At 51.1% G+C, this 27,529-nt stretch overlaps 10 protein-coding genes across 10 annotated transcripts; 5 read left to right on the top strand and 5 right to left on the bottom strand.

The window, feature by feature from the left end:
- The first annotated feature begins 36 nt into the window (after positions 1–36).
- BDW47DRAFT_106310 (putative cytosolic regulator Pianissimo) lies at positions 37–4,961 on the top strand. Its single transcript, XM_024812743.1, has 3 exons — positions 37–3,958; positions 4,011–4,177; positions 4,237–4,961. Exons 1-3 carry the CDS (start codon positions 380–382, stop codon positions 4,451–4,453), a joined length of 3,963 nt encoding a protein of 1,320 aa, XP_024671780.1. The 5' UTR covers positions 37–379; the 3' UTR covers positions 4,454–4,961.
- Positions 4,962–5,170: 209 nt separating this feature from the next.
- On the top strand, positions 5,171–8,199 carry BDW47DRAFT_34212 (putative ATP-dependent protease (CrgA)). Its single transcript, XM_024818790.1, has 2 exons — positions 5,171–6,980; positions 7,042–8,199. Exons 1-2 carry the CDS (start codon positions 5,320–5,322, stop codon positions 7,481–7,483), a joined length of 2,103 nt encoding a protein of 700 aa, XP_024671779.1. The 5' UTR covers positions 5,171–5,319; the 3' UTR covers positions 7,484–8,199.
- An 822-nt stretch (positions 8,200–9,021) lies between these two features.
- Positions 9,022–10,681, top strand: BDW47DRAFT_106290 (RNA-binding protein). The gene is made up of 4 exons (XM_024812742.1): positions 9,022–9,153; positions 9,217–9,373; positions 9,423–9,899; positions 9,953–10,681. The coding sequence occupies exons 1-4, from the start codon at positions 9,134–9,136 to the stop codon at positions 10,457–10,459; spliced, it is 1,161 nt and encodes a 386-aa protein (XP_024671778.1). The 5' UTR covers positions 9,022–9,133; the 3' UTR covers positions 10,460–10,681.
- An 84-nt stretch (positions 10,682–10,765) lies between these two features.
- On the bottom strand, positions 10,766–12,121 carry BDW47DRAFT_106287 (40S ribosomal protein uS9). The gene is made up of 4 exons (XM_024812741.1): positions 12,009–12,121; positions 11,903–11,925; positions 11,614–11,685; positions 10,766–11,504 (listed from the first exon to the last, which is right to left on the bottom strand). Exons 1-4 carry the CDS (start codon positions 12,052–12,054, stop codon positions 11,214–11,216), a joined length of 432 nt encoding a protein of 143 aa, XP_024671777.1. The 5' UTR covers positions 12,055–12,121; the 3' UTR covers positions 10,766–11,213.
- Positions 12,122–12,300: 179 nt separating this feature from the next.
- Positions 12,301–13,242, top strand: BDW47DRAFT_106285 (mitochondrial 54S ribosomal protein uL13m). The gene is made up of 3 exons (XM_024812740.1): positions 12,301–12,475; positions 12,551–12,911; positions 12,984–13,242. Exons 1-3 carry the CDS (start codon positions 12,455–12,457, stop codon positions 13,103–13,105), a joined length of 504 nt encoding a protein of 167 aa, XP_024671776.1. The 5' UTR covers positions 12,301–12,454; the 3' UTR covers positions 13,106–13,242.
- Positions 13,243–13,248: 6 nt separating this feature from the next.
- BDW47DRAFT_106284 (urate oxidase) lies at positions 13,249–14,457 on the bottom strand. Its single transcript, XM_024812739.1, has 3 exons — positions 14,229–14,457; positions 13,529–14,175; positions 13,249–13,477 (listed from the first exon to the last, which is right to left on the bottom strand). Exons 1-3 carry the CDS (start codon positions 14,363–14,365, stop codon positions 13,356–13,358), a joined length of 906 nt encoding a protein of 301 aa, XP_024671775.1. The 5' UTR covers positions 14,366–14,457; the 3' UTR covers positions 13,249–13,355.
- Positions 14,458–14,978: 521 nt separating this feature from the next.
- Positions 14,979–16,831, top strand: BDW47DRAFT_117756 (MFS transporter; the record flags this gene model as incomplete). The annotated part of the gene is made up of 7 exons (XM_024815121.1): positions 14,979–15,083; positions 15,142–15,162; positions 15,216–15,273; positions 15,338–15,996; positions 16,044–16,146; positions 16,245–16,578; positions 16,816–16,831. 7 exons carry the CDS (start codon positions 14,979–14,981, stop codon positions 16,829–16,831), a joined length of 1,296 nt encoding a protein of 431 aa, XP_024671774.1.
- A 170-nt stretch (positions 16,832–17,001) lies between these two features.
- Positions 17,002–17,484, bottom strand: BDW47DRAFT_106280 (uncharacterized protein). Its single transcript, XM_024812738.1, has one exon. The coding sequence runs from the start codon at positions 17,433–17,435 to the stop codon at positions 17,262–17,264; it is 174 nt and encodes a 57-aa protein (XP_024671773.1). The 5' UTR covers positions 17,436–17,484; the 3' UTR covers positions 17,002–17,261.
- Positions 17,437–18,132, bottom strand: BDW47DRAFT_125996 (uncharacterized protein; the record flags this gene model as incomplete). The annotated part of the gene is made up of 1 exon (XM_024816475.1): positions 17,437–18,132. The coding sequence occupies one exon, from the start codon at positions 18,130–18,132 to the stop codon at positions 17,437–17,439; it is 696 nt and encodes a 231-aa protein (XP_024671772.1).
- A 1,862-nt stretch (positions 18,133–19,994) lies between these two features.
- BDW47DRAFT_34119 (C2H2 transcription factor) lies at positions 19,995–21,843 on the bottom strand. The gene is made up of 3 exons (XM_024818789.1): positions 20,952–21,843; positions 20,140–20,892; positions 19,995–20,080 (listed from the first exon to the last, which is right to left on the bottom strand). The coding sequence occupies exons 1-3, from the start codon at positions 21,733–21,735 to the stop codon at positions 20,055–20,057; spliced, it is 1,563 nt and encodes a 520-aa protein (XP_024671771.1). The 5' UTR covers positions 21,736–21,843; the 3' UTR covers positions 19,995–20,054.
- Positions 21,844–27,529: the final 5,686 nt, after the last annotated feature.

Below are 27,529 nucleotides of genomic sequence, written 5' to 3'. Positions count from 1 at the left end.
CGGTGGATTGAATAGCTCACAACCGATCATTTATCATTTTATCCTTCTTGTAACCAGATCATTGTCTATGCTCTGTGCTACATGTGACCTTCTTTGATCTCCCCGATAGCCACAGTCATCTGCTCCCTGTTGTTGGAACCCCAAGGCTAGGTGACCGCGTGCACTGCCCATCTGCCTCCCCTCCCTCCCTTCTCAACTGCCCGCCCGCCATCGACTAGCACCGATCGACCTGAACAAGCGCTCGACATCTGTACTCTCGAAGCCACTCTCGTGTGTCTCTAGCGTTGATCGTTACCCCGTCCGCGCACTCAATGCGGCCCACTCGATATATTTGCGATAGGTGATAGGCGATCATCGCTTTGCGGCTAGATGGAGACTTATGGCGTCCGGATATAATTCAACGTTCTCTACAACGTCGACCCAACACCGTGGCGTTGGCGATGGACGGTCATACTCGAGTCAAGATGATGCTTCTGCAGATGGCAGCTGGCCCGGAGCGGCCTCTAGGGCGGGGAGAAACTCTCGCTCAGAATCCGGAGGTAGTACAACGATCAATCCCCGGGGTGGAGCATCTTTGGCCCCTTCGTCTGGGTCAGCGGGACCGGGAAGCTTCAGCTCTGAACTCAAGAGTATGAAGACTTCCCGGAGCACGACTCCACGTCCCGATGGCACGTTTATAGGAAGGGGGAGCAACAGCTTCGATTTCCACGACTTATCCGGGACCGAGGAGCGACAGGCGGCGATTCGGGACAAGATCGCCAAGGAGATGAAGATAAAGACGGGAACGGAGAATATGCTTGAAGCGCTACTGGCCAAAAATCCGAAACAGACGAAGGACCAACGACTAAAGGTGGAATCGGAGTTAAGCTCGTCGAATCGCAAACTCGCGGAGCTGAGCCATGAACTCGAGGAGGAATTATTACGTGCGCAGGCGCCATCCACACCCCCTCGAAGCCGCTTATCGACGTTGTTCCGAGGCAGCTCCGTACGGTCTCCCTCACGTAGCAATACAACTGTCGATGACGCTCGTTTGGAAGAGGGAGAGGGAGAGATGGAGTCGCCGACCTATGTTCTTGCAGAGACCTTACAAGCATTAGAGATTGAGGGCATGTCACCCGACTACTATGTGGAACGAGCCAATAGTCTCGTTGAGCTTTTCAAACGACACCAGACCCTGAAGTATGATCTGGCATGGTCTGTGTTTGGCTTGCGCGTCCAAGTCATGCTTTTGAGCGACAACAAAGAGGTCGTCGCAGCTGGCTACCGGCTGACCCGATATGCGATAGCGGATCGAAAGTCTCTCCAAACCATTCGATCTTTGCACACCGACGAGCTGGTGATACTGTCTCTTGCCAAGGAAAGCAAGGCAAGCATTGAGCGGGAACAGGCCCTAAAGTTTGTACGAGGTTTCTTGGATGTCAAAGATGGCATTCGCGAGATATCGCGCGCTGTAGTGAGGAGTATTGTTTCTGTCGCCGAGAACTCTGAAGATCGTCTCCGAAACATATCCATCATGACTCTCGCCGAAATCCTGATCAAAGACCCCGAGCTGATCGCGCATGCGGGTGGATTGGGCACACTGCATGACTCCCTATCGGAAGGGACGTTTGGGGCCTCGGAAAGTCTGATAGCGAGCTTTCTGCATGTCTTGGATACGCCACACACCCGGAAACACCTACGGGGAGGGTGCGAGCTCGAAGCTGTTCTCGCACCCTTCACTGACTCATTAGCAGACTCCGTTCGCAATGGGCGCTTGAAATCGGCCGCAAGGGCCCTTTCAGCAATGCTGAAGACCTGGCCGGGATTGGTGGTTCTAGGAAGGAATCATGGAAAACCCCTCCAGTCACTTCTAGACTCCCTACATTATCCAGACTCCCAAACGCGAGATCTGATCATGGAGCTGCTATTCGATGCCTTACGAATAAAACCACCGTCATGGTCCTCTTCTTTCCTCGCTGGCCGGAGGCTTACGACATACGGGAGAGTCGCAAATCTCCAATCTGAAGCTGATGCAAGGCAGCTTCGGGCGTACCATGAGGGCGGAGACAGCAAATTTGATCTGACAGCCCATTTTTCAACTCTTATCCTTGCGACTCTGGTAGAAGCTGGGTTAACCAAGGCTCTTTCTGATCTAATCGAGGATGAAAAAGATCTATCTCTAAGACGAAAAGCCACATTGCTCCTAACAGAAGTTTTGAAACTAGCACATCATTCTTTGCCGGCGCGCATAAGTGCTAAAATGCAAGTTCTTCCACACCTAATACCGGCCGCCATCAACTTCGATGTTGACAATCATGACGTTTCTACATCAACTATTTACCAGATAGAGAGCATCAACAGAACATTGGCGCGTTCTCTAGGAGGGTTTCACAACGCTGGACGGTACAGTGTGGATGTCGACATATCTGCCTCCCTTCTTTCCAGTGACCAGAACAAGGACAAACTGAGCCCTACCATGGATGAAACGCAATTCCGCAACGCCATCTTGGAGACGCACGTGCTGAATACAGTCAACTACCTCAAGTGGAAGTGGGACCTGATTCACCGTATCGTGGAAGGGCCCCTTACGAATCCAAAGCGGTTAGACGAGGCTATCAAAGGCTCAAAATTCATGAAACGGCTCATTGGCTTCTACAGACCTTTCAAATACAGATTTTCCATGCTCCCAAACACCAAGCCAAATCAGCGATATGTCCGGACAGGGTGCGCCTTGATGCGTACTCTGATACAGACTCCCGAGGGGACAAAATATCTGAAGGAAAACAAGTTTCTGAGACAGGTTGCAGAGTGTCTTGCACAGGTTGATCGCATGAGTGGGCTAACCTCGTCATCGCCTCTATTCTCGAAAGAGCAGATGGCCAACACTCTGAGTGGGGGGTACTTTGCCATGTTAGGGACTATGAGTGGCGAGGCCAACGGACTCGCGATGATGGAACGATGGCACATGCTTAACATGTTCTACCACATTATTGAGCTTCGGGATCGGGATGACCTGATTCAAACTCTCCTTGGGAACATCGACTACACCCATGAAAGCCATCTTCGAGTCATGTTGTCAAAAGCCCTTACCACTGGCTCCAAAGGGATTCGGATATTCGCAACAAAACTCCTCCGCAAGTACGCCGTTCGAAATGTTCCCCTTTCTCCACAGATGGCCATTGGCAATGCAGATTGGGTAGTCAAATTTTTGGTGACCCAGCTTTATGATCCGGATGTTTCTGTGTGCCAAATCGCTGTGAAGATTCTAGAGGAGGCCTGCAATCAGCGTGACTATCTTGAGTTTGTGGTCAAGTGCAGGCCGTCTTTGGATCACTTAGGGGAGATTGGCGCCCCCCTCTTGCTACGTTTCTTGTCGACTTCGGTGGGCTACCATTACCTAGATGGTCTGGACTATATCACGCAAGAGATGGACGATTGGTTCCTTGGCCGAAATGATGCGTACGTGGGATTGGTAGAGGCCGCTCTGTCACGCGCTTACGTTGATCAACCACGGCGAGGTAGCCTCGTCCCTGAAGACCTCGTGGATATGCAAGACGTCGGGGTCGTACCCCCTCACTTTTACCGAGAGCTTGCACGGACAAAAGAGGGATGCAGACTTCTGGAACAATCGGGCCATTTCAACGAATTTGCCTGGACCATCCGCGATTTCCAATTGGGCGAGCAAGACACGGAGTCTCTTCTTAAAGTCAAAGGCTGTTTATGGGCAGTCGGTAACGTGGGGTCAATGGAACTGGGGGCACCCTTCCTGGAGACCGATCTAGTCGAACATATCGTGAGAATGGCCGAGAGCTCGGAGGTCTTGACAATGCGAGGAACGGCATTTTTCGTGATCGGTTTGATCTCCCGGAGTCAGCATGGGCTCAGAGCCCTGCGAGCGTTGGGCTGGGATTCGGCTGTTGACCAGCACGGGAATTCGTTGGGGTTGTGTTTGCCCAATGATTTCAACAAGTTATTCAAGGTGAGAACATATGGCGTCTTCGGGAAGCAATTGTACTAACTCCCTTTCTCAGGTCGAATTTCCTACCCATTCCCGAAATCCAGACTTGAAGCGCTTGTCTCAAGAGAAATACAAGGCCGTAACCTCTGATCCGGATCCGGTGAACCAACAAATCCTCAAACACATTGTCGATATGGGAAATACGGTACTGTCCAAGCGAGCGGCCGCCGATTTGCATAGGTTAGTACTCTGTACGAGATCAATCACAGTGACGAATACTAAATTTTATAAACCCGCAGCATGAAGTCCAAACGGCCAGATCGATTCCACCAACCCCACCTGTTCCGCAAGACTCTCGGTATCCTCGAAAGTCATCATTTCCGCTTGCCTGCTCGGCGATTTGCCCTTGATCTTTTTGACAAGAGCGTTATGCGACGTATCGTTCTCGAAGACGAATCTGGATCCGACGTTGACTCAGAAGGAGCAACATCTTCTGAAGATTCAGGCTCGGGTTGACCGCATCAGAACACCCTATCTTTTTCTACAACTGACGATACTATGCTCATTTTTGATCTTTCCCTTACCCATTGGCTACCTTCGGCGGAACAATAGAACAATTATCTACCCTATATACCCTGCCGTGCTGCACTCTGCGAGTCGTGCGGGAATTCTGTCGTCCCACCTGTTTCTCTTCCTGATATTTGGCTATTTGGTATGTATGGCGTCGGAGTGGTCTAGTCACGAGCAATGAGAGATTTTTTATGCATGTTTGTTTGTCGTTGTCTGCATCTTCGATTGCTCTCCCCATCACTGCCTCCCGGGGGGGATTTGCCTGGACGAATAGAAGTCCAAAAGCAAGGCCCGGGGATGGTAGGGGATAGTGAAACGGAATAAAGCAAGCAATACCACTGTCTTTGGCTTTCATTTTCAAGATTTTGAGTGCTCGAAAGGTGGCTTTTTGAGCGATGGGTTCCTAATTCAACACGTGTACTGTATATAGCCGCATAGCGCAAGCATCAATCCTGAGAAATTTTTCTTGGTTTTTTCTTTTTTTTCTTTTTTCAAATAGATGAAACAAGAGGATATGAAATGAAATAACTGTAAATCCCACGTGGTTGTTAGTATAGACAATATAATTAATTATATACTGCTTTTTATAGTAGTACCAGTTGGTCTGCTACCGATCGGCCGTGCGCGCCGTCTCGCATCGAAACCCGTTAGACCAGAGATCAAGCTACGTTAATTTAAATTACTCCTTCCCCTTGGCGACCCTCTCTCCCAATCTCTCGACTTCTTACAACAAGGGTCAACGATCCTTCACCTAACCTAGTCCATGTGAATCAATTATTGAATCCTATGCCCAGTCTGCCTTACCGCCCCCTATGGACGATGACGATGCTTCTCCGCATACTCCACCTAGCGGGAGAGACAATATTGCCCCGAGTCCGACTCTAAGCTCTCCCACCGCTGTCTCCTCTTCCTCCGCCTCAACATGCGCTCCTGACCTCGCCGACGGCACGCCGCTCGCTTCCGCCCACGCTATCGTCCATCTGATCCAGTGCCCGCGATGTTCACAACCGCTTCAAGCGCCACTACGGCTGCCCTGCGGAAACGCGCTATGCCGATCTTGCCTCCCGCCGATCCGCGACCGCCCGGGCATCTCATACCCCGCGATTGAGGAGCGAAAGCGCGGGTTTACATGTTATTGGGAATACGAGACCGGGTGCGACGGAGAACATTGTTTGGGGGACTGTGGGAGCGACGTTTTGTTGACGAAATTGGTGGATGTCTTCGAACGAGTGCTCGGTGGGCCGCTACCGGCCGACACGGACACAGACACAGACACATGCCGTTTATCCGGGGATGGCTACAAGGTGATGTGGGATTCGGGCGTAGGAGGGCAATTACGGGAGAAGACGGTGACGGGTTTGAGTGGGGGGCGAGGGCTCCTCGAGGGCATGTACGACCTTGTTCGACGGGGCCAATTCGACTACGATGCTTCTGGGGTTGAGTATGAGTGTTTTGGGGACATTGACCGGGGCGAGGAGTCTCTGCAGAGGCTGAAGGAGGCCGTGCGGGGCGAGCTGGACTGCCAGGTTTGCTACTCGTTGATGGTGGACCCGTTGACCACGCCCTGTGGACATACGTTTTGTCGCAGCTGCGTGGCCATGGTGCGGAGCAACAGCGACCTCTGTCCTGTGTGCCGGCGCAAGGTGAACATGGCTTCTTCGCTGGAGTCAGAACCCCTCAATCAGCGGATTGCCGCCCTCTTGGAAATCCTGTTCCCGGACCAGCTTGCTGAGCGGAGGGCAGCTCTAGCGTTGGAGGCGGCGGACACGGACGGGGAAACGAAGCTGCCTCTCTTCGTGAGCTCGCTGTCTCTTCCGAACATGCCGACTTTCCTCCATGTTTTTGAGCCCCGGTATCGGCTCATGATGCGAAGGGTGATGCTTAGTCCGTCGCGCAAGTTCGGCATGGTGATGCTCAACCGTGCGCGGCGTGTGCAGCCAGAGCTGGGGAGGTCGCATTTCATGCAGTACGGCACGGCCTTGGTGGTGGATCGGTATGAGCTGCTTCCGGACGGAAGGAGCCTTGTCATTGCCACGGGAGTATCCCGCTTCAGGGTGACCAGGTCGACCGTTGTGGATGGTTACCATGTGGGAGACATCCAGCGCGTAGAAGATGTCTCGATCACCGAGGAGGAGCGGCAGGAGGCTGTAGAGACGTCATCGGCCGTTGCACCGCCCTCCGCGGAGGATACCTCAACGGAGAAGCCGTTAGAGTCCATGTCGACGCAGCAGCTGTTCCAGTTGGCGCTGGACTTTGTCCGCAAGCAACGCGGCAAGGCCGCACCGTGGCTCCATCCACGGGTTCTACTAGCCTACGGAGATGTGCCGAGCGATCCTGATCGGTTTCCCTGGTGGTTTGCCAGTGTCTTGCCCGTGTGGGAAGAAGAGAAATACGCGCTTTTACCGACTACCAGCGTGCGAGAAAGACAGAAGATCACTGCCAAGTGGGTGAGGAAACTGGAGTCCCGGGAATGGTATGTACGATCACTCTGCATAATGTCTCCCCCTAGCTGACAAGATCCTTTTTTTTTCAAGGGCCCCTCGCTCTCGTCCGTCTCTAACGCCCCTTCTATGGCTGGCTGTCCCTCTGGTCATCTTCTGCTTTCTTCCTATGATATTGAGCCCATTGGTGTCGGTCAAATCCTTGCCGTCTGTTAGCGTCCTCACGTCGTTTACGCCGTTTCCCTTGTCGGTTTCGATCTCGTTTGGATCCGCAAACTCAGGGACCTCTGATGGTCGTGAAGCACGAGCGCAGGACCGTAAATCCGAGACCTACCTTTCCCAGACGGTCGTTTTGGGCGTATTCTTGGCTATCTTCGTAACGCAGGTCTTTGTCAATGCCGTCCAGATTGTCCGTTCTCGACGGCTAAGAGCCCATCCTGGGCCGGTCGAGCAGCCGGAGAGGCCGGAAACTGAGGCCGAAAGACAGACACGGATCAACCTACAAGAAGTGTTGGGGATCGACACTACGGATTGAAGATGATTGGCATTGGACTTTTGAATATTTTACGTCAATTTTCCTCACGGAAAAGCGTGTCCTTCCCCCCATGCCTAAACCCCCTTCCGTCTGGATGAGTGGGTCCAGCCCGATAGCAAGGGACCACCCTATCGATGGCGGTCAGCGACTCCAACGTCAAACCAAACCCCAGGCGGCATACTAGATTTCTACTTGAATCAGGCAAGACTGCACTTGAATCTGTGTTCGCAGATTGCCACCGCGCTTCTGCGTGCCGTGCATCGGTGATGGACGCAAGTCCCAGAAAGTCGCACGCAATTCTCGAGGGATCAACCGCCGATCAACCAAATGCCTTGCTCAGGGATAAGGGTCGCATTTAGCCCTCGCGAGGAGGGTGACGCTGTAGGCCAGGGGGTGCCCATCTCCAGTTGAGCAGAGTGGGGCGGGCGTCTAATCTCTGGGCGTTTTCTGTCATGGAATGCGGAAGCCTGCAGCTAAATTTCGACCGTTGTGAGACAGAGAAGAACTGTATATAGATTGTATAGAAAATTCCAGGTATGTTTGTGCCTAATGTGGCGCCATCAACCAAAGGCCGTAACACTCCCTTGCGTCGCATAGGGCTATTCCCGGTGGATCTTCAATAATTGACGAACTGATCGATTGGCGTTGTTTGTTCTCAGGCTGAAGCCAGCGGTACGAATGACCGCCGCCCAGATTAGTGCAAATTTCAGATGGCGCAGGAGGTCTCTGACTTGTCTAGCGCCACCGGTAAACGGTCCTCATTATATCCCCAGATGGAGGTAGTATGCTGGAGTACGGGAGGATGGTCTCCTGAAGACAAGTGGAGGATGTCTCGTATAAGCAAGAAAGACCTGGAGAAGAAATGACAAAGAGTGTTTCGATCGCTCCTGCAGCGTCCGTACGTGGGGTGATGATTGAAGGGACGTTTCGGTCAGGTCAGGTCAGGTAGTGATAGAATAACTGAGGCACGAGGCTTGCTCCGATTGGGTTGTGTTGGTTCGCTTGTCACTTCTCAACTCTCGCGCTCGCTGTTTCTTCTACTTTATCCCCTTTTCCTCTTTCCCTTCTGTTTTTCCTTCCTCTCTTCCCCTCGTGATTCATATTGTTGCTCTCATATCAGCTGTGGCGGCTCTTTACAAAGCTCACGTTGGATTGGGGTAAGTTCAGTGGATTGATCTCTCGCCCCCTCTCTCCACAGTTCGAGCTAGATCCTTGGAAGTATCTATTTATCCTTGACCTATCAATTATCGTTCTTGTTATCTTCTCTCTAGCTGGACATTTCTGATTCTGTCTTGTTCCAGATCACTGGTCACTATGTCTGCTTCATATATTACCGTGGAAAAGTCCCATTTCGAATATTTGCTCCAACGGTAAGCTGCTGGCCTGTGCCCGATACTATGTCACTGGTTGTGACTGAACTGTGTACGGGGTGTGAATGTTATGCATTGCTGCGATCTTTCAACAACGTCGTTTCCAGCGAGCTTCTCGCCCCTTTTCACCCCATATACTTTTTGGGTACATGTGACTAACATCTCATAGGGCCGAATTTGTAAGTCAAGCAGCTCACTCAAGGTGGCTCCTCTCTGATCAAACTGGTCGTTCAGAACCATGCGTCCTCAGACGTGAGCTCCGACGTGATTACTATCGCCAATGCAGAATATGAACATCTGGTAAGCATTAGACTCCCAATTTCAGCGGCAGCTTACCATTCGGTCTAATCAATTCTGAATCAGTTGCAAGAGACGCGTCTGTACAGTACGTGGCCCTCCAGGTGCTCTGATCGCTCACTGTCGACGGGGTACACGTTGCCATGTCTCTCGTCTAACTCCTCTGCTAGCTAAACTGAAAGAATCTCTGTTGAAAGGTGGCCTTTCGCCAGAGACTCTAAATGTAAGGAACGTTATTGCCTGATGTGTAACGTTGGCTGATCTGTCTCCAGATGTTGACCTATGGGGGCCCCACAGTGGACAGTTCCGACTCTTGTAATTCCGTGGCTGGTCATGAGAAACCAATGACGCTCAGTGAAACCTCTGGGAGCCCGACTGAAAAAAGGCGCGGCGCTTCCGCCGGTAATTATAGACAGGCCGGTTTTGACGACGATGATAATAGCGACGAAGATGATGATGAAGTATTGCTGAGATCACATGAAGTCAATGAGAATTTCGATTATGGAGGATCTTCGAGAAGCACAGAATCTTCTCCCTCGCCCGCAGATCAACGTACGGTTCTGCTCCGCGGTTTACCTGATAAGGTCACCCATAAAGATATTGTAGATGTTATGCGGGGCGGTGCTCTTCTCCACATCTATCTGCGGGCGCGAGAACATTCGGCAAGCGTGTCATTTGTGAAGGAGACGGATGCACAGGAGTTCCTGAATCATTGCAAGACGTACGGTCTTTACGTCGGTGGGAAACGCGTAAGTACTTTGAACCCAGAGAGGATGAAAAGAGCTACACTAACAATCCCCAGACGGAGGTACTGTGGAACGACCGCCAATTCTACCTCCCTCCATACGTCCGCGCCAAGGTCAAGAATGGGGCATCCCGGAACCTGGTCATCTACAATGTAAAGCCCAACGTCACCGAGGAATATATCCGTCGGGACTTGGACCATATTCACAACTTGATTGTCATCACGGTTACGTTCAAACTGGGAAACGCCTACATATCGACCAATTCCATCCATAACGCACTATTCGCGCGGTCCTGCATGATGTCCAGACTGACATACAAGGGTATGCGCATTGGGTTTACACCCGACGAATGCACCGGGCCGCTCGTCAAAGCCCCGGCCGGGCCGAAGAGCGAGGTGCAAGCGGCTGTGAAGAAACCAGCCGCTGTTCCCAATCGATTCCAGCTTTTGTCCATGGAGGAGGCGGACGATGATGATAGCGATCAGGACGGGGTCTCGAATGGAATGCATGGGCTTTCTCTGGATGGCACTGGTTGGGCTGACCGACGCATTTCTTCTGCTTAGTTACTCTTTGTCCAGATGCCCTTTGGTTGTTATTCGATGGATTTGTTTCCTTCATGAATTACTTAGCGCATGGGGGCTGGATTCTGTTGTTGTGTGCAGTTTCCAACAGACGGCAAATGACAGGTTCAGAGGAGAGTCCGGTATTTGAATGGTTTTAAAGCAGTGGGAATAACCTTGTGCGGTGGGGATGGGCATGGGCGGGATCCGAGGTGGGAGATAAGCAATGTGATGTACATGAGGCAGCTATACAAGCTACGATAATACATAGATAGTACCTTGGCGATACAATATCATGCAAAAAGGCAGTAGACATCAAATCATATAATTGGCTTCAGTAAACACATAAAGCGAGTAGATCAATCCGAACGTAAGAAATTGGGTGATATTGAGATTCTGGTCTACACTAAAACCAGGCGAGACCGAGCCAGGATCGGACCATAACCATAAATCCACTTGCCCCATTGCACCATCGAACCATGATCGCCAGCGGACCGAGTAAAGCTTTTTTCCACTTTTTTTTATGTTCTCGAATCACTCCCCCAGTTCACCAACAAAGCAACCGTCAAAGATTATTCTCTAATTCTCTTGTTTCTATTCCATCTCCGGGGGAGAAACCCCCAGTTAAAGGGTTAACGGGTAGAGAGATCCGACGATGGGGATAATAGACGGCGGAAAACAGGGAGTAGAAGACCAGAAAACCCCACCCCTGCGCCCCGAAGACAGAGAGACCAAGAGAGCAGCAAAAAGAAAACCCTTAACGGTAAGACTTCTGGTAACGGGCGCGGGCACCGCGACCACCGAACTTCTTGGGCTCCGGGCGACGGTTGTCGGCGACGAGGAGGGTACGGTCGTACTGGGCGAAGGCCTGCTTGATCTGGTTCTTGGAGTGCTCATCGACGAACTTCTGGTAGTAGGCGACGATGGACTTGGCGATGGCCTGACGGATGGCGTAGACCTGCGAGGTCTGACCACCGCCCGAGACGCGGATGCGGATGTCGACGCCGGCGAACTTGTCGGCACCGACGATGAGGAGGGGCTCGTAGACCTTTAATTTTGAAGATATCCAGTTATTTTGTGTTCCTTTTTTCTTCTCTGTTTTGCTTCTTGTCGAGAGCAAGTGCCGGGTCTGGTGTGGAGTGCGTGGATATGCATACCTTGAAGCGGAGGATCTCAGGCTGCACCAGGGAGATGGGCTTGCCGTTCACCTTGATGAGACCCTTGCCTTGCTGTTTCGATCGTTAGTTACTGCTCTTGAATAGACGCTGTTCGTGTGTTGTATTGTCGTGGCTATCCCGTCGCCATTCGCAACCTTCCCTCCGGAGCCATATAATTCTCCTTCGTCCCCTTCTTTTTTTTTTTTTCTCTTGGTTTCCCTCTCTCGTTCGACAGGCGTTTCACTCATGCAGGATGGGAAGAAAACAGGTGGTGAAGTATCGAGCATACCTTGCAGTGGGCGACGGCGGTGGCTATACCAAAACTCAAGTTAGCATTTCACAATCCCTCCATAACCAAAATCACCAGCGGAAAAAAGTGAAAAGGTCAAACGCACCCGTCTTCTTCTTGCCGAAGCATTGCACACTCGGGACGGAAGCCATGTTGATCGGATGGCGGGGGGGAGTGTGTCGTTGGTCGTCGCAGGCTATCGATCAAAAAGAAGTTCGTCCTTCGACGTCTGTAGTCAGTGATCTTTCCGTGCGGGCGCGATTCGCTTAGCGAAAACCCACGGGTGGGCGCTAGTCTGCTTTGGGAAGTAGGGTTGTCCAGGTGTCACGTGTATCACGTGATGCTGTCCGGAGAAAGTTGGGACCTCCGTTTGGACATCATCTGCGTTGGGAGGATTTGCTGGTAGTAGCTGAGCGGTCTGTAACTATCTACGTTGGTGGACGACTCTCTTTTGGCCCCACCTTGATATTCTCCTCTACCTTCTTTTTGATACTGTTCAACTTTTTTTCGTTTGATTGACTGACCCCATCCCATCCTGGGCCCGTCATCAACATGTCGCAAACCGTCGGCAAGGTCGGTATCCCAGTCCCTCGCATTGCTACCAATCGCCCAAAATCATGACCAAAACTAAAGAAAACATTTGAATAGACTCGCCTCGCGTACTCGCGCGCATGGCACCACATCGATGTCGGCACCGACGAGCGCACGCTGGGTCGGATCGCTTCCTCGATCGCGCTCTTCCTCATGGGCAAGAACAAGCCCATCTACGACCCGTCCACGGACTGCGGCGACTACGTCGTAGCTGTCGGCTGCCACGACCTGCGCACCTCGGGCAAGAAGCGTTTCCAGAAGAAGTACTACACGCACAGCACCCGGCCCGGTAGCCTCCGCAGCATGACCATGGACAAGATGTTTGAGAAATGGGGTGGTGGTGAGGTGCTGCGCCGTGCGGTGCGTGGTATGCTGCCCAAGAACCGGTTGCGGGAGCCGAGGCTGGCGCGGTTGAAGAGTTTGTCTTCCTTCTCAGATGCTTGTCATTATGTGGTTTGGTATAATGCTAACTTTTTTTTTTCTGTCATAGCCTTCGAGGGTGTATCTCATCCTTACAAGGAGAATATCATCAAGTTGGGACATCAGCCGTCTGTCATTGGGTCCATGCCTGAAGTGCAGCAGGCTCTGAAGGAGGCCAAGACCAGCGCATAAACGTTTTCTATGTTCTCTGTATATTTGTCTGATTATCATGTACTATTTACCTTACTGCTAGCGCATGGGTGGGAGTTTTTTTTCTGAAATTTCGTGTGTCTACTAGATTACACAATATCATCTACAGTACTCGTGTATTAAAATAAGTGATTGAAATGCGAGATACCGGTCCCGCTGTTATATAGTATATACAGCCCAAACTCCAACAACAGAAAGAGATGCTTGAATGTTTCGAAGGACTGCAAAGAGACTACAGCTTGGCCTTGGACGAGCGACCAACCGTGCACTTGATCAAGCCGTTGGGGTCCGATTGCGGCGCGAACACCTGGGCGTTCTTGCCCGTGTTCTGGAGGCCCTTGTGCCAGTCGAGGTCTGCACATATTAGCGAAGCCCTACAGACGTACAGGAGAAGGAGGGACATACTAATCTCAAAGTAGTGCTTGTTAGGCAGCGCATACTCAACCGTCTCGACGAGAGCCTGGCGAGCCAGAATCTGCTCAGACATCTTGTACATGGTGTTCTGAACACTGGCGCTGCTATCCTCAGCAAAGGTCTTGAGGGTGATCTCACGGGCCGCCTCCCAGGTAGCGTCAAAGTGCTGCACATTGGCGCGGACCTCGTCGAGCCCCGAAAAGCGCTTCCAGCACCAAGCGGCATCGACATCCGTGCTGAGGATGCGGTCCCAGGTCTCCTTGAGAGTGGTGTACTCGTCGCGGACGAAGCCCCAGAACTGCGAATTGGTGCTCTTCAGCACAGTCAGGTTGCTCAGCGAAGAGCGGATGTCAATGCCCTTGCCCTCGACCACGTCCACCTCGACGTTACGCTTCTCCTCACCGTCGCGCATGAACGAGTGAGGGTGCGGCTTGCCGTCGATCGTCATGCGCGTCCAGCGGTGCGTGATGATCTTGGTGTGCGCGGCGTGGATGTGCGCGTACTTGGTGATGAAGTGTGTGCCCAGGATCGAGCCGAACAGCTCGGGGGGAGTTACTGGGTTCTGGCGCGCCAGGATGTGGATGGTGTTCTTGACACTGTCGGTAGCAACCACCACGCTGTTGTCGGCCTTGGTGTATCTTTCCGTTCAATTAGCTCCTATCACGTTGTTCACAAGAAGGGAAAGACATACGAGGTTTCGATGTCGCCCTCGAGGAGGACTTGGACGGTCATCTCCACCACGGTCTGGATGCCGGTCTTCTCGTCCTTGTGGACTTTCAGGACGCGGACATTGTCCTTTCCGTAGCGGGCGGCGGCGAGTTCAGGCATGGTGAAGTGGATGTGGGAGGGGGACTATGGGGAGAAGAGGAAAGTGATTGAGCGAAGATTACGGGCGAGGAGAGATTTCTAGGGGGTCAAAATCGTGAATGGATCCAGGCGGCGCAGCAGGCGTTTATAAAGCGTGCCGGGGGGATGAAGGCCATCGGCCAACTCCGATGCCCGCGAGTGGAAAACGGCCGCGGCCTCCTTATCGCACCGTCGCTATCTTATCGGAGATTAGCCTGACATCCGGATCTGTATGATTATGTCAGCTTCATAGCATATCTTTATGCCATGCATCCTTGAGTCACTCTCTACGTCGTCATGCTCAGCCAAAGATCCCTCTTGACGCTATTTAGTTCGTAGTATGTACAGCATTCTTTCTATTCGCACCATTCTGGCTCTACCTTGTCCCTGAAATGATCGTATCGTACCAGTTAGATCCTTGTTCAATTTCGACTTGTGCAGCGCTCGCATCGACTAGTGGTCTTGATGGATCCACCTCACCTCAGCCCGGCTTCAGCTCCCCACTCAATCACATCTCAAAATTGAATACTTCGACAATCATATACTCACCCAGATCCCTCATTGAACGTTCTATTCTCTTTTCCAGCACAGCAACATGTGGTCTGCTATCTCAGCTGAGCAAAAACGCCCGCCATGGCTGCTGCGCTTCCGTTCTTCGACTGCTTTCATCATCGCTACAGTCTGGATATCGTCATTTGCAGTAAGTACTATACTATACAGTCATTCACTTCAGCCAGACACTCTGCTCACCTTTCTAGGAATATTTTCTCTACGCCATGGTGAGCGCCTCATGACCTAGGGCATGATTCTGGAAAACCCACTAAACATCCAGATTGTCCCCGTCATGCCAACAGCCCTAGTCGATCGCGCCAACGTTCCATATGAAGATCGTCCGTCAACCCCACTAATTCTTCCCACTTCTTTGATGTCTAGAATACAACTGACAATGGACAGGAGAGTACTGGGTGAGCGTGCTCCTGGTATGCGAAGCCGCCATGGCATTCATCTGCTGTCCGATATTCGGCTACATCATCGACGCAGCTCCCACCCGTCAATTGCCCTATCTGCTGGGTCTGATCCTTCTAGGCGCCTCGATGGGCATCCTAGCAGCCGCGCACACGATCCAGCTCTTCATCCTTGCCCGGATTCTCCAGGGCGGCGCAACGGCCATGGTAGCCGTGGCGGGCCTCGCACTGCTAGCTGACTCGGTGGCGTTCGACAATCTCGGCCAGACCATCGGGTACCTGGGCTCGGCTGTTGCGCTGGGTTTTCTACTTGGGCCGCTGCTAGGGGGGCTAGTGTACGATGTGGCAGGGTACCATGCCGTGTTCGCCATGGCGTTTGTCATCGTCGGGGTAGATCTCGTGATGAGAGTATCCGTCATCGAAAAGAAAGTTGCGGAGCGATACTTGATCACTGAAGATGGGGAGACCCCGGCTTCACCCCATCAAAGCCAGGTCTCTTATCAGACATTTGCGGAGCCAGCCCCACCAAGTCCAAGCAATGGAAAGCTACGACGACCTGCTCTGTGGCTGATTATGCAACAACCGCGGGTGCTCATTTCTTGTTGGGCCTTGCTAGTCCAGGGTCTCTTCTACTCGGCTTTTGACTCGGTGAGCCATGCATACAACTCTATCGCGAACGTGACTAACCAGGCCAGGCCATTCCCATCTTCGTCGAGACGCGATTCGGCTGGGGGCCGTTCGGGGCAGGAATGTCTTTCCTCCCATCGGCATTTACGGCACTATTTGAGCCTTACTTCGGTATACCCCCCCAATTCTATTACCCCAGCCTATCAATCCTTCCCCAACATACACCGCAAACCCAAATCCAACTAACACTAACAAAAAAAAAAAAAAAGGCTCCCTCTCAGACCGCTACGGCACGCGCCTTATAACAACCCTCTCCTTCACCCTCCTCACACTCCCGCTAATCGCCCTCCGCCTCGTCGACTCCAACACAACCGCACACAAAATCCTCCTCCTCTCTCTCCTCACAGCCGCCGGGCTCTGCATGAACGCATGCCTTCCCGCCCTCTACGTCGAAACGCAACAAGTCCTCGACGAGATGGAAGCCGCGCGGCCAGGCATCTTCGGCGCCAGGGGAGCCGTGGCGCAGGCGTTCGGCGTGCAGACGATGGCGCAGTTTATGGGGCTTTTCTTGGGTCCGATGTGGGGGGGTTTTATAGATCATCGGTTTGGGTGGCCGGTTATGTCGTTGACTTTGGGGGTGTTGGCGGCTGGGACGGCTGTTCCTATGGGGTGGTTGAGTGGTGCGAGGGGAGATAGGGAGGAAATTGCGGATGAGAGGGATGGGGAGGGGGAGGGGGAGAGGGAGGGGTTGCTTCGTGGTTGAGTGTCTTGTCTAGATGTCTATTATGTATCTATCTATACATGTATGTATAATGATTAATCTCTGATATCAGAGTACAGGAATGACGGCGAGTAGTAAACACCGAATGTCCATGTACACCTCGCACTACATGATACCGTTCTCCCAACGTACCACCACCCTAGATACACACAGTACAGAAGTCTATCTGCTGTAGCAACAACAGCAATATAGGAATCACACATACCTACATCGATTCATACAAATACACCCAATCTAATCCGTACCAAACCCCATGCAACACAATGCACAACATACATGCATGCATACATGAGATACACAGTTATGTATAAGAATAAAAAGATACAGCCTTGTCATCGATCAAATCATGTACAATCGCTGTTTAGAGATAGACAGAGAAAGTAAACAAACATAAACAGGGAGAACCGAGAATATGACAAGAAAGAGAAGAAACCCGAACAAGCACATGTTTTCTTTCTTTCTTCGTTTCCCTCCATTTCCTTTTGTCAGAAAACTCCCCTCTCGCTCACTCACACTGTCCAAAGCAAACCAACCAACCAACGCACCGACACACCACCACTAACAAGGCAGACAAAAAAAACAATCCCAAACGCCAAACCCATGCCTCTCTAACACCGCCCCCAATTTTTAACTCCCCAAAAAAGGGGGAAAAAGAAACAAGTAAAATCAAACAACCCATCTCACAAACTCAACTGATCAATACTCCCCACCCTCCCACTCCCCCCAAGCCTCCCCCCACCCTTCGTGACCATCCCGAGCCGGTAGAACCTCTCTTCCCCGCCAGGCGTGCGGCCCCCGATGTACCACTTCTCCGGGCCGAGCGCGTCGCGGAAGCCGCCGCCGCCGCCACCGGAGCCGCTGGAGCTGTCGCTGCCGCGGCGGCGGCGGTCGTGTGTGTTTGTGTTGGCGATGGGGATGGGGGTGGATGAGGAGGAGGATGGGATTGCCGGGGTAGGGGGTGGGGATGCTGTTGTTGCTGTCGTTGGGACGGGCGAGTCGAGTGGGGTGCGGGTGTGGGAGTTGGGTCTGGAGGGGGGTGTTGCTCCTGCTGTTGCGGGGTGATGGTGGTGGTGATGGTGATGGGGATGATGGTGAGGGTGGTGGTGGTAGTGGTGTGTAGTTGTAGCTGCTGTGGTGGTGGTTGCGGTGGCTGCGTTTGTGGTGGTGGTGGTGGTGGCTGAGGAGGAAGACGACGAGTCCGGGGCGGTGGTGGTCGCAGCGCCAGAAGCGGCCTTTGTGGCTATCGCTCTGGCGCTTTGAGAGATCTGGGATGAGGGGCCTGCTGCTGATTGTGTGGCTGCCGTTGAGGTCTTGTAGGTTGACTGGGCGCGGAAGGCCGCTAGGAAGTTGGCGAGGAATGGGCGGTTGGTTGTCATGTTGATTTGATTTAGGTCAGTTCGTTGTCTAGATAGGACAGACGAACTGATCTGGTGGATGGATGTGAAACAGTAGTGGTGTCGTCGGTGTCTGACTCACGGATGGATCTAGGCAGAGTTACGTCGAGAAGACGACGAGCATTGGAGATATATGATAGACCGAGATAGAAGAGGAGGTGAGATCGGAAGAAAGTGAGCAGCCGCAGTTTTCTCCGTTCCCCGTTCTCCGTTTTCCCCGAAGGTTCCCGTTGGCATGGGCCTTGTGACAGCCAATCACCAACTCTCCGCGTTTACCCTGCTGGTTGTGTCGTGACGTCGGTATTTCTCGATCTATCAGATGGATTGTATTCTGTCGGTTGTCTCTGTCTAAAGTGGTATGTGTAGACTGAGTTGGTGGAATGAATGCAACAATACTAATATCGACGGTTTGATAGGACGAGTAGATTGACTGGCGATCGATGGGCAGCTTTCCCCCACACTGGGGCTATGTCATTATCTGAGGCCCCCACCTCCACTCCGTCACATCCACATCCACATCAAAGGAGAACCCATGCCCCGAACTAACTTCTCTCTAGGGAATTCCCGGGTCCCCGTCCACGGTCAACACAAACCATGTGACCGACTCACCTTCCTTAAGTGCCTACAGCGCCTACACTAATGAAATTCAGATGATCAACCAAGCACAGTATAATAACAAATCTAATCATTCCCTCATTATCACAAAACTCCTAAACTCGAGGTCTATATTCTAGCTTTTGACACTTCCTGGGTTTCGGGCCTTCGCGGGCGTTCCCTTTCTTTCCCCTTCCTCCTCGTGACGCTTGAAACACACCGCAAAAATCAATGACAGAAAATAATAAAACCGTAGATGCACGAGACTGACACAATACAGGAGGCGGAACACAATCAGATAGCCGACGTATGAAAACAACACCCCATGCGATGGACCGGAGACAAGTCCGGTCCATCGCATGCCACCAGGTGGGCTGGGCGCATAACCCAACCATAAACCATGTAGAAATCATGATGTCAACCTGGTGGGGATATCACCAGGTGGTCCTGGTCAATCGGAGAGAATGACAGACAGGACGAGTGTCTAAAGACACAGGTGGAAAGACAGAGAAATAATGATGAAAACAACGGAACGAAACATGCGGCAAAACACCTCGAAGCAAAACGCATATGTCCGAATAGAACACACAGAGTACTTACATGAACGGAGAAGGGAAGAGATCAATCGACAGGCGCCATCCGCGTGCATGTACAAACCCGCACTGGTCGGGCGGCTCCAGACCGACGACCGACATGCAGTCGCTGTCAAGAAACAAGGATAGGATCAACGTCGACGGAGGCTCTCCCACAACCACCGCTGGGGCTCACGGGGCAGAGATGCAGCAGACAACAAAAAAGAAACTGTAATGTAATCATCAACACAGTAGAAAACAACAAGGAAAAAGAAAGATAAAAAAAAAATAAGAAATAAAAATCAACATGCCCAAGTCTATGGTGGGACGCCGTTTAACCACACACACCCAACCCATCGATGCACTCATGATGGTTGGAAAAACAAGCACACAAAAACAAAAATCCTGGACCACCGCAATAGTGCAACTCGCCGGGGAAAAATGCTGACTCGATTTTGGGTCGAAGGGACCCAATACCCTGTAAAAGGAACCCTTTTTTTCGTAACGATGAAGAAGAAAGAAGAAAGAAAGAAATCGGGATCCGGTCACCTCATCGCGCCGAGTGCGGGTAGTGCGTTGCATGTGCGAAATCAAGACACTTCTCTATTGCACAAGTAAAGACAATCGACCTTGCGATCATGACTCTCAACCAGGCAACGGAGGTTACCTATCATCACACATGCCTCACCACACGCGCTGGCAAGTCAAGTTAAACGATCCATCACTTTCATCTCGCCACTATTGCCGCGCAGGTTGGATGGTACCTATCCCGTTAGCCAGTGAACCCCCTCTATGCCAAGCGAAGCAGGGTTATTTTACATACCGTCACCGCCCATAGTCGAGGCTAAGTAAAGACCGTTCATGCCGCCCTCCTGGGGCCCGGCAGAGGTGGTAGGATAGTACTTCCGGTCCGCGTCGACGGGAGCATGGATAGGCTCGTGGCCAGCTGCCATGGAGTGGGGGAAGACGGGATTCATGTAGCCGTCGTGGGTTCCGGGCTGAAACATCGAAGTCCAGTCAATTTCGCCGGTATGATTGGGAGTGGGCCCTGGCATGACAGGGCGTTTGGGATCCATGACCGGGGGCTTTACCTGTTCAAGGGAGGGACGGTCAACACTCAAGGGCTGACCGGACACGTCAGGGCCAGGCTGCACGAGGTACGGGTTGTGCTTCGGAGCCGCCAACCACGGACCTCCCGGCCGCCCTGCGTTGTACCCATCGTCCGGGTGAGCGCGGCTCATTCCGTTGACCGACGACATCGAGAAGCCCATGGGGGGCTGATCCGCGTACCCGGGGCGACCGGGCGCCAGACCAGCTCCGTTCACGGGCCCCTCGCCGAAGGTCGCGCCGGGAAGGCCGCTGGGAGGGGGGATGGAACTGCTGACTTCATCCTGGATCGGCTTGGCGGCGTTTGCAGCTTGAGATCTCTTCAGGTGTGCTTGGGGATGCGACAAGTGGGTCGCCCCGGTGGGATTCCCACGGCGCAGCGAGCACTTCTGAAAGTGGCGCTTCAGGATATCACTCCGGGAGAAAGTATCCTTGCACAGCACACACATGTACGGGCGATCTCCGGTATCTGGTCGGAGTTAGTGGATCAAGCAATGGAGACTCAAGGGGGAACAGGCTGATACTCACGCCGCAGTAAATGGCGCTTAAGATGCTTCGCGTGAAGATAAGTCTTGTTGCAGTGCGGGCACGGGAATTTGCCGTCCGCATCCTTGGCGGGAATGGTCGTGCTCTTTGCGGTTCCATTCACACCGTTCGTGACGGGGGTGGCGCGTCCCGGGACACTCGGCAGGATACCACGACGGCCCTGCGACCCAACCACCTGCGTGCGAGGCGATTCCTTGGCCCCATATGGCGACGCGCCGTTCGCCCCGGTCACCGGATCCGGATTCATCCACGGCGACCCCTTACCGTCCGAGTAGCTAAACGCGCCGGACGGCATGCCGGAGAAATCCGGGCGACGGTCGCGCGGCGGTGCGGGGGCGATCGGCTGGGGGTAGGTTTGGGCACTCGACGCAGGCGGCAGCACGCTATGAGGAGGCGGGTAGTGCTGCTGCGAGGACTGAGCCTGCGAGTTGGGGTGGGAGAGGAACGACGCCGGGGGCAAGCTGCCAACGGTGTTATGAGGCATGATGGGGGCCGTGGAAGAAGCGTAGACATCATGGGTCGTAGTGGGAAACCTCGACAGATCCGGCCTGTACGGCGGCTGGCCCATGTATGAATGAGGGGCAGGGGATTGACTGTGATGAGGCTGCAACGGGGGCAGAGTATGCGACTGCGACACCGGGTACTGCGGCTGCATGGTGTACTGGGGCATTGGCATACTCGAGATAGGTGTCGAGGAGAGGGGCGTGGAGCCTTGGGGTAAGCTGGTGGATGGGGGACGGGATGGATGAGATCTAGGATCCATCATGAAACGGGAGTGTGCGAAGGAGGGGTGGGTAGAAGAAGTAGGGCTGATTCTGAACACGAAGCGATCACGGTATCCCAATCATTGATTGTCGAACGGAAAACCCTGTCTTTTTTTTTCTTCGCCGGTTGTCTTCGGATCAAAGGCAAATGTTTCTATTGACGCGAGAAAGTTTGCCAATGCCACGACCTGGGTTCGGATCCTGATCGTTCCTTCGACGATGATTCCTTTTTCTTTTCTCCTTGTTTTTTCCAATCTCCTTCTGTTTCTTTCGTCTTCGATTGACCTGCTCTGGTACTTGACGCCAAGGATTTCTCTCGAGGAACGAAGCAACTCGTGTCAGAGCAAAGAAGCTCAATTCAGCGGACAGTCACGAGGGGGAACAAAGGGACCACGGTCGGCGGTGTAGGGCGTGTAGGAACAAGATTCGACTCCACTGCAGAAAAGAGGTCAGGATTGAGGTCGCGATGCTTGATCGTGAATTCCCCACGGTCACCCACCAGGAAAATCGAGTTGTGTGGGAACTTCTTTTTATCCGCACGTTGTCAAAACAGTCAATGGTCCTGATCCACCAGGGAGGCGGCGTGTAAGTGGGTCTAACACAACCAGCAGTGCTAGAGGGAAAATTGCTAGTCAATTTTTTTACTTCGCGTCAACAATGCGCGAGATGGACTGGGATTTTTCGGTAGTAAAAAAAAAGTAAAAAAGAAACCTGCCAGGAACAACGCGTATCGGAGCGGAGACCAGGAGCAAGTAGCGGAGGAAGATAGGAAAAAAAAAAAAAAAAAAGAAAGGGGTGAGTGAGATGTTAAAAAAATAGTAAAGAGAATCAAAAGAAGAAGAAGAAAAAAATTGAACGATAAAATAAAACAAAAATAAAAATAAAAATAAAATAAAAATCCAAAGGTTTATGGGTAAAAAAAGAAAAAGAAAAAAGAAAATAGAAATAAAGGTAAAAAGGATTTTCCTTTTCTTTTTTTTTTCCTGAAAGAAATTTCCCAGCGAGACAGTAACCAAGGTTCTAAGAGACCGTCTAACTAATCACGGGGAATGGAGGAGGGGGAGAAATGGGAAGGGGGGGCGATGAACGGCGGGCGGCGGCGTAAATGTTAAGAAGGCGGACTTCACAGAGGGGGGAGAAAATAAAGAGAAAAGAAGAAGAAAATAGAAAAAATAGAACGGAAAAGAAAATTGGCAGGTTTGTGAGTGAGACGTAATGAGGAAGACAGCGAAGGAAAAGAGGGGGGAAAGAAAGAGAGAGTATTGAGAATAAAAAGATTAGTTGGGACTGGAGAGAGGGCGAAGAGGCGACGATCGTGACTTGAGCTGGTAAAAGGCAAATGCGATATAATTTGTGTTCATTATTATTCGTGTTAAGTGGTAATTTATTATTATAGACGACTATTATGCTGATTACTATTACCTCTTATTACCTCTTATTACAGAGTTCTATCCCGATTTTTATTGTACGTGGCCAATATGTGACTATTATCCCGATTACAATCCATATGCTATGAGTTATGACGACGGCGATGTTCTTCAAGATTAAGATGGCGGTTATGACCATGATTACCCATGGATGGGAAGATTATTAACTCACTAACGTTTAGCACGGCAAGCTGGTGCCGGCGACTTGATTCGTGCCTCACCCGGTTTCCGGGAATAAAAATGGGCAAAGCCGAGGGAAGAGAAATGTTTTGGTGGCTGTTCTTAGTTTACCAATCTTCTTCCCCCCTCATTCCTCTAGGTTACCGCTTAATAAGCGACTTTATTGATATTTTCTATTTTTTATTTTCTTTTTGCCCTTCCATTCCTATGGTTGACCGGAAGGTGTTTCTTCGGACGCTCGCCTACTGAATTTTATCAGATATCCTAGGAGCGAGAAGGTGTGGATGATCCCAGTGTTGATACCTCGCAAGCGACCAGAAAACGGTAAAGTCGGTCCAAAACAGCGCAGGGCCAACCAGAAGGTAAAGAAAGAGGCAAAGGGAATGAAATGAATCAGCGCGGCAAGCAGGGGAAAAAGAAAAAAATAATCATAATAATTATGATCATTATGATAATATCAATATTAATCAAATGGGTAAAAATATGGAAAATCGAAAACAGAAAAATGGATGAAAATGCTGTTCCGGGCTATGCGGTTGGTACGTAGGTTGGTCGGATGGGGCGATTGGCCGATCGGAGTCGCCTTTGGATTGCACCTATTATTATTATTCTTATTACGCTGTTTTATACCTATTCATAATCATCATCATTGCATTCTCTCGACTGAGATTGCAAGATAGTTGATGTTAACCTAAACGTAAAATCCCACTTCTCCAACTAGGTTTGATATAGGTTTGATAAGAAAGTTAACAAAAAGTCAAGATGATTTGGGCAGGACCAAAACGGCGTCAGTGGAAATGATGGATTGATGGTCACCAACAAGTACCAGGATGGTACCATTCCGCATACAGAATACGTAAAAGATACCTGACCATGACTTGATCGTTACCGGCCTTCTGTTCGGCTTCCAGACTGCCAATCACACCAGGATTGGCCAACAACAGTGATCAGTCAAATGCAAGCGGATTTGGTTTTTCTATTTTATTTTTCTTACTTATATTTATGTTTTCACTAGACGAAGGAATTTGTCATTTGTGGTAGCATCCAAATCCGGTCAAATAGTCAGATGGTCAGATGCAAGTGAACTTAATGTTGAAGACCTTCCGCGGGAAGTATCAGTTAGCGGGGAGAGAAAGGCAGGGAGATGATGACATGCAATCGAGGAACCAAGGATGAGATGATGGATGGTGGATGGGGTGTTAAGTTAATGGAGGGGGGCCGGGTGGACTCCCAACCCTGCAGAGGTTCGTCAGAGACCAATTCCTTCTGTTCGGACCAAGCCTGAGTTGTTCTAGTCTTGTCGAGTCGGGGAGGTACCTAGGGAGATTCAAGTTGGAGGTCTGTATTCCGTCCTCCCGAACGCAGCTACCTACCTGTAATAGGTACTGACCTAGGTACTTGCTGAGGCAGTGATCTGATCGCATTAGCTGAAACATCACACGGTAGTCGGAAGCAGAAGCGGTTCAGGGGTGGCTGTTCATATTCCTATCGAAAACAGGCGCAAGGACACCTTTTGTACCTATGTGTTAGGAAGTTAGGACACATCCTGCATGATATACATGACGGCATGACACACACTACAAACCCATCAAATAAAGGGTTTGGGAAATTTTTCGTCCCCCATTCCTGATCGAAACAAATTTCTAGATCTTGCTCCATCGGGCGGAGGCGCCCCTACTCCGCAGTTGACAGGCCCGCAGGGGTCCCCAAATCCAATCCAATGCTGGTGTCCCCTTGGGGCCGCTCAGTCCTCATGGCACATCCACAATCCCACATGAGTAGGGGCAGCAGAAAACCTTATCAGAGTTATCTCTGTTGGACCTGGGTGCAGCAAGTGGAGAGGGATGTGCCTGTTCCTTGAAGGGTTCAGGGTTGGGGGTGGTTGCCCACTTGACTCCGCTTGGTGAACCATATTCGATGACATCTTGCCTGGGGCCATAGTATGTACTATTTATATAATGAGATGTGTACCTTGATATATATACATCTATCTATTTCACATATCTGTGTCTACATCTATTCATCTCAAGCAATGCGGCACTGCTCACATGCAACCTGAGGTTGACACTGCTCGATAGTGTCTGCGGTGTCAGCCTCTCAGGCCTCTCAACGGCTGACATGCATCGTCTCAATTTATCTAATATATAAATATATATAAATATGATTGATTTTAGACCATTTATGTCTATTCATCTATTTATGTCATGAAACAACACACATACCATGTTTGCCTCGTCCTCGAATAAGAGATATATAATATACCCAACCACCAATCTCCCCAACCCACAACTGCCATAAAATACTAGATACATCAATAAGCATCCAAGATGCCAACACACCCGTCCGATCCGACTCAATATGTCAATATCCAGGATCCAAGCACCCATGAATGACATCGCAGCTCTAGACCCCGATCCCAGTCTGGGTCGGGGGACATGGGAGGAGCCCGTAGGTACTTTTGCCCGCATGCGGCAGAAACCGAACCAATGGGCAGCGGCTGATGCCACACACCCTCCCAGTTTCATCCATGCAATCCGCAAGCCACTAGCATTGAGCAGAGTGTGCGCATTGCGCACTGCACTTGGAGGTTCGATAGGTACTACCCTCTAGGTACTAAGCACACTCATCGATCAAGAGACGAGGGAAGAAAACGACTCGTCCGGGTTCGGTGCGTCGTGGCCTTGCCACTATCATCTGTACATGTCTACATAGGTAGGGGGACTACCAAGATGAGAGCGTCTGATGGATCACATCAAAGTTCGCCTGTTTTGGGATGTTATTGGTACCTTCGTCAATACCATACAAAAAGGGAAAATACTACTACTAATAATATCATCATCATAATAATAACAAATATAATATAATAATATAACAAAGACTAAAGTGAGGCTTGCCATATTAATGATTACTATAATCCCACCCAGAATATTTAAAATAATCCCCCGAATTAATTAATTTATTTAAAATCCAACCAGATCAAAAACTGCCGCCCTTCTCACCCGGAGACCACGTCGATACGTAAGCAAGGCTTGGTTTGGGCACATGATCCCTCCATCCCTAAGCCATCCAACACCCCCCCCTTCCCCCCGATGGTTTGAATTCTTCAGGCGCCCTGTTCCCCACCAGGAGATTTTCGCTGAGAGCTTCTCCCGCTTCGATTGTGGACCTCGAATTGTCAGACTGGATAACCTTGCTATTTATCGCTAGTCAAAGAGAGGGAACGGGGGAGGGGACTACGGCGGGAGAGTGCAGAATGCAGATAGTTAGTAGCTGTACTTTGTCTGTACCTACGGAGTACTCCCGTGGTCCGGATGTGGTACATATCGTCTACTTCCAAGTTTTCAAGTAGATGGCATATACCCAAGGTAGGCAAGGCACCTAGAGGTATATTCGGGGAATGTTCCGTTCTTTTTGATTTGTCGATATATTTGCAGGATTTGTTCCAGACACATCCCCATACGAGGTATACAATAATGTGGTGACAGAATTTTAAACTCAATTGCGAAACCTAAACGCCATGGACCTTGGAAAGTATCCTGATCGTGGCATCCACCCCTCCGTGTAGCTCCGACTCAGCATCGACCTTCCGATTTGGATATGGCTGAAGCAAGCCGACCAAGCGGGTGATCATAAAAAAGTAAATAAAAAAATAAGATATTAAGAAAAAAAAAAAATGACTACCTAGGTGAGGGACTTCCTAATTCTCGTTCACAGTTGCGGTCAAGAACAGGATATCCAAAGTCATGCCACATCGTGACACTACTCAACCACCACCTCAACTCTCAAAGTCGGGAACCTAATATTCTATTTTCACAGGACGGGAACGCGTAAAGCCTAACAAAGTAGTACCAATCCCAAGAACAAATCAAGTACCACCATACGCCCAATCATCCAATCTGATTGATTGCAGCAGACGATAGCTCGGATGAGTTGCCACCTTGGACCATGGAAGGGAAGGGGTGGGGGGGGGAAGAAACGGACAAAAGGAACCCCGGTACGGGCGCTACCACCCTAAAGACACAATAATCCCAGGGCTGCACCTCGCCCAATGTGTCGGTCCGATCACGGCAGTATGATCCACCCAAGGTTTGGCCCCATGGCCCGCTCATGGAAACTTCCACGGAGACCGGAGTATAACACTGGCTCTCTCTGTCTGGCTCTAACTTCTAGTAAGGTTTAACTCTTGTAA

Source organism: Aspergillus candidus, assembly GCF_002847045.1.
Source record: "Aspergillus candidus strain CBS 102.13 unplaced genomic scaffold BDW47scaffold_24, whole genome shotgun sequence".
Lineage (NCBI taxonomy): Eukaryota > Fungi > Ascomycota > Eurotiomycetes > Eurotiales > Aspergillaceae > Aspergillus > Aspergillus candidus.
Note: the sequence above shows the minus strand (reverse complement) of the source record. Positions and strands in the feature narration are given on the sequence as shown.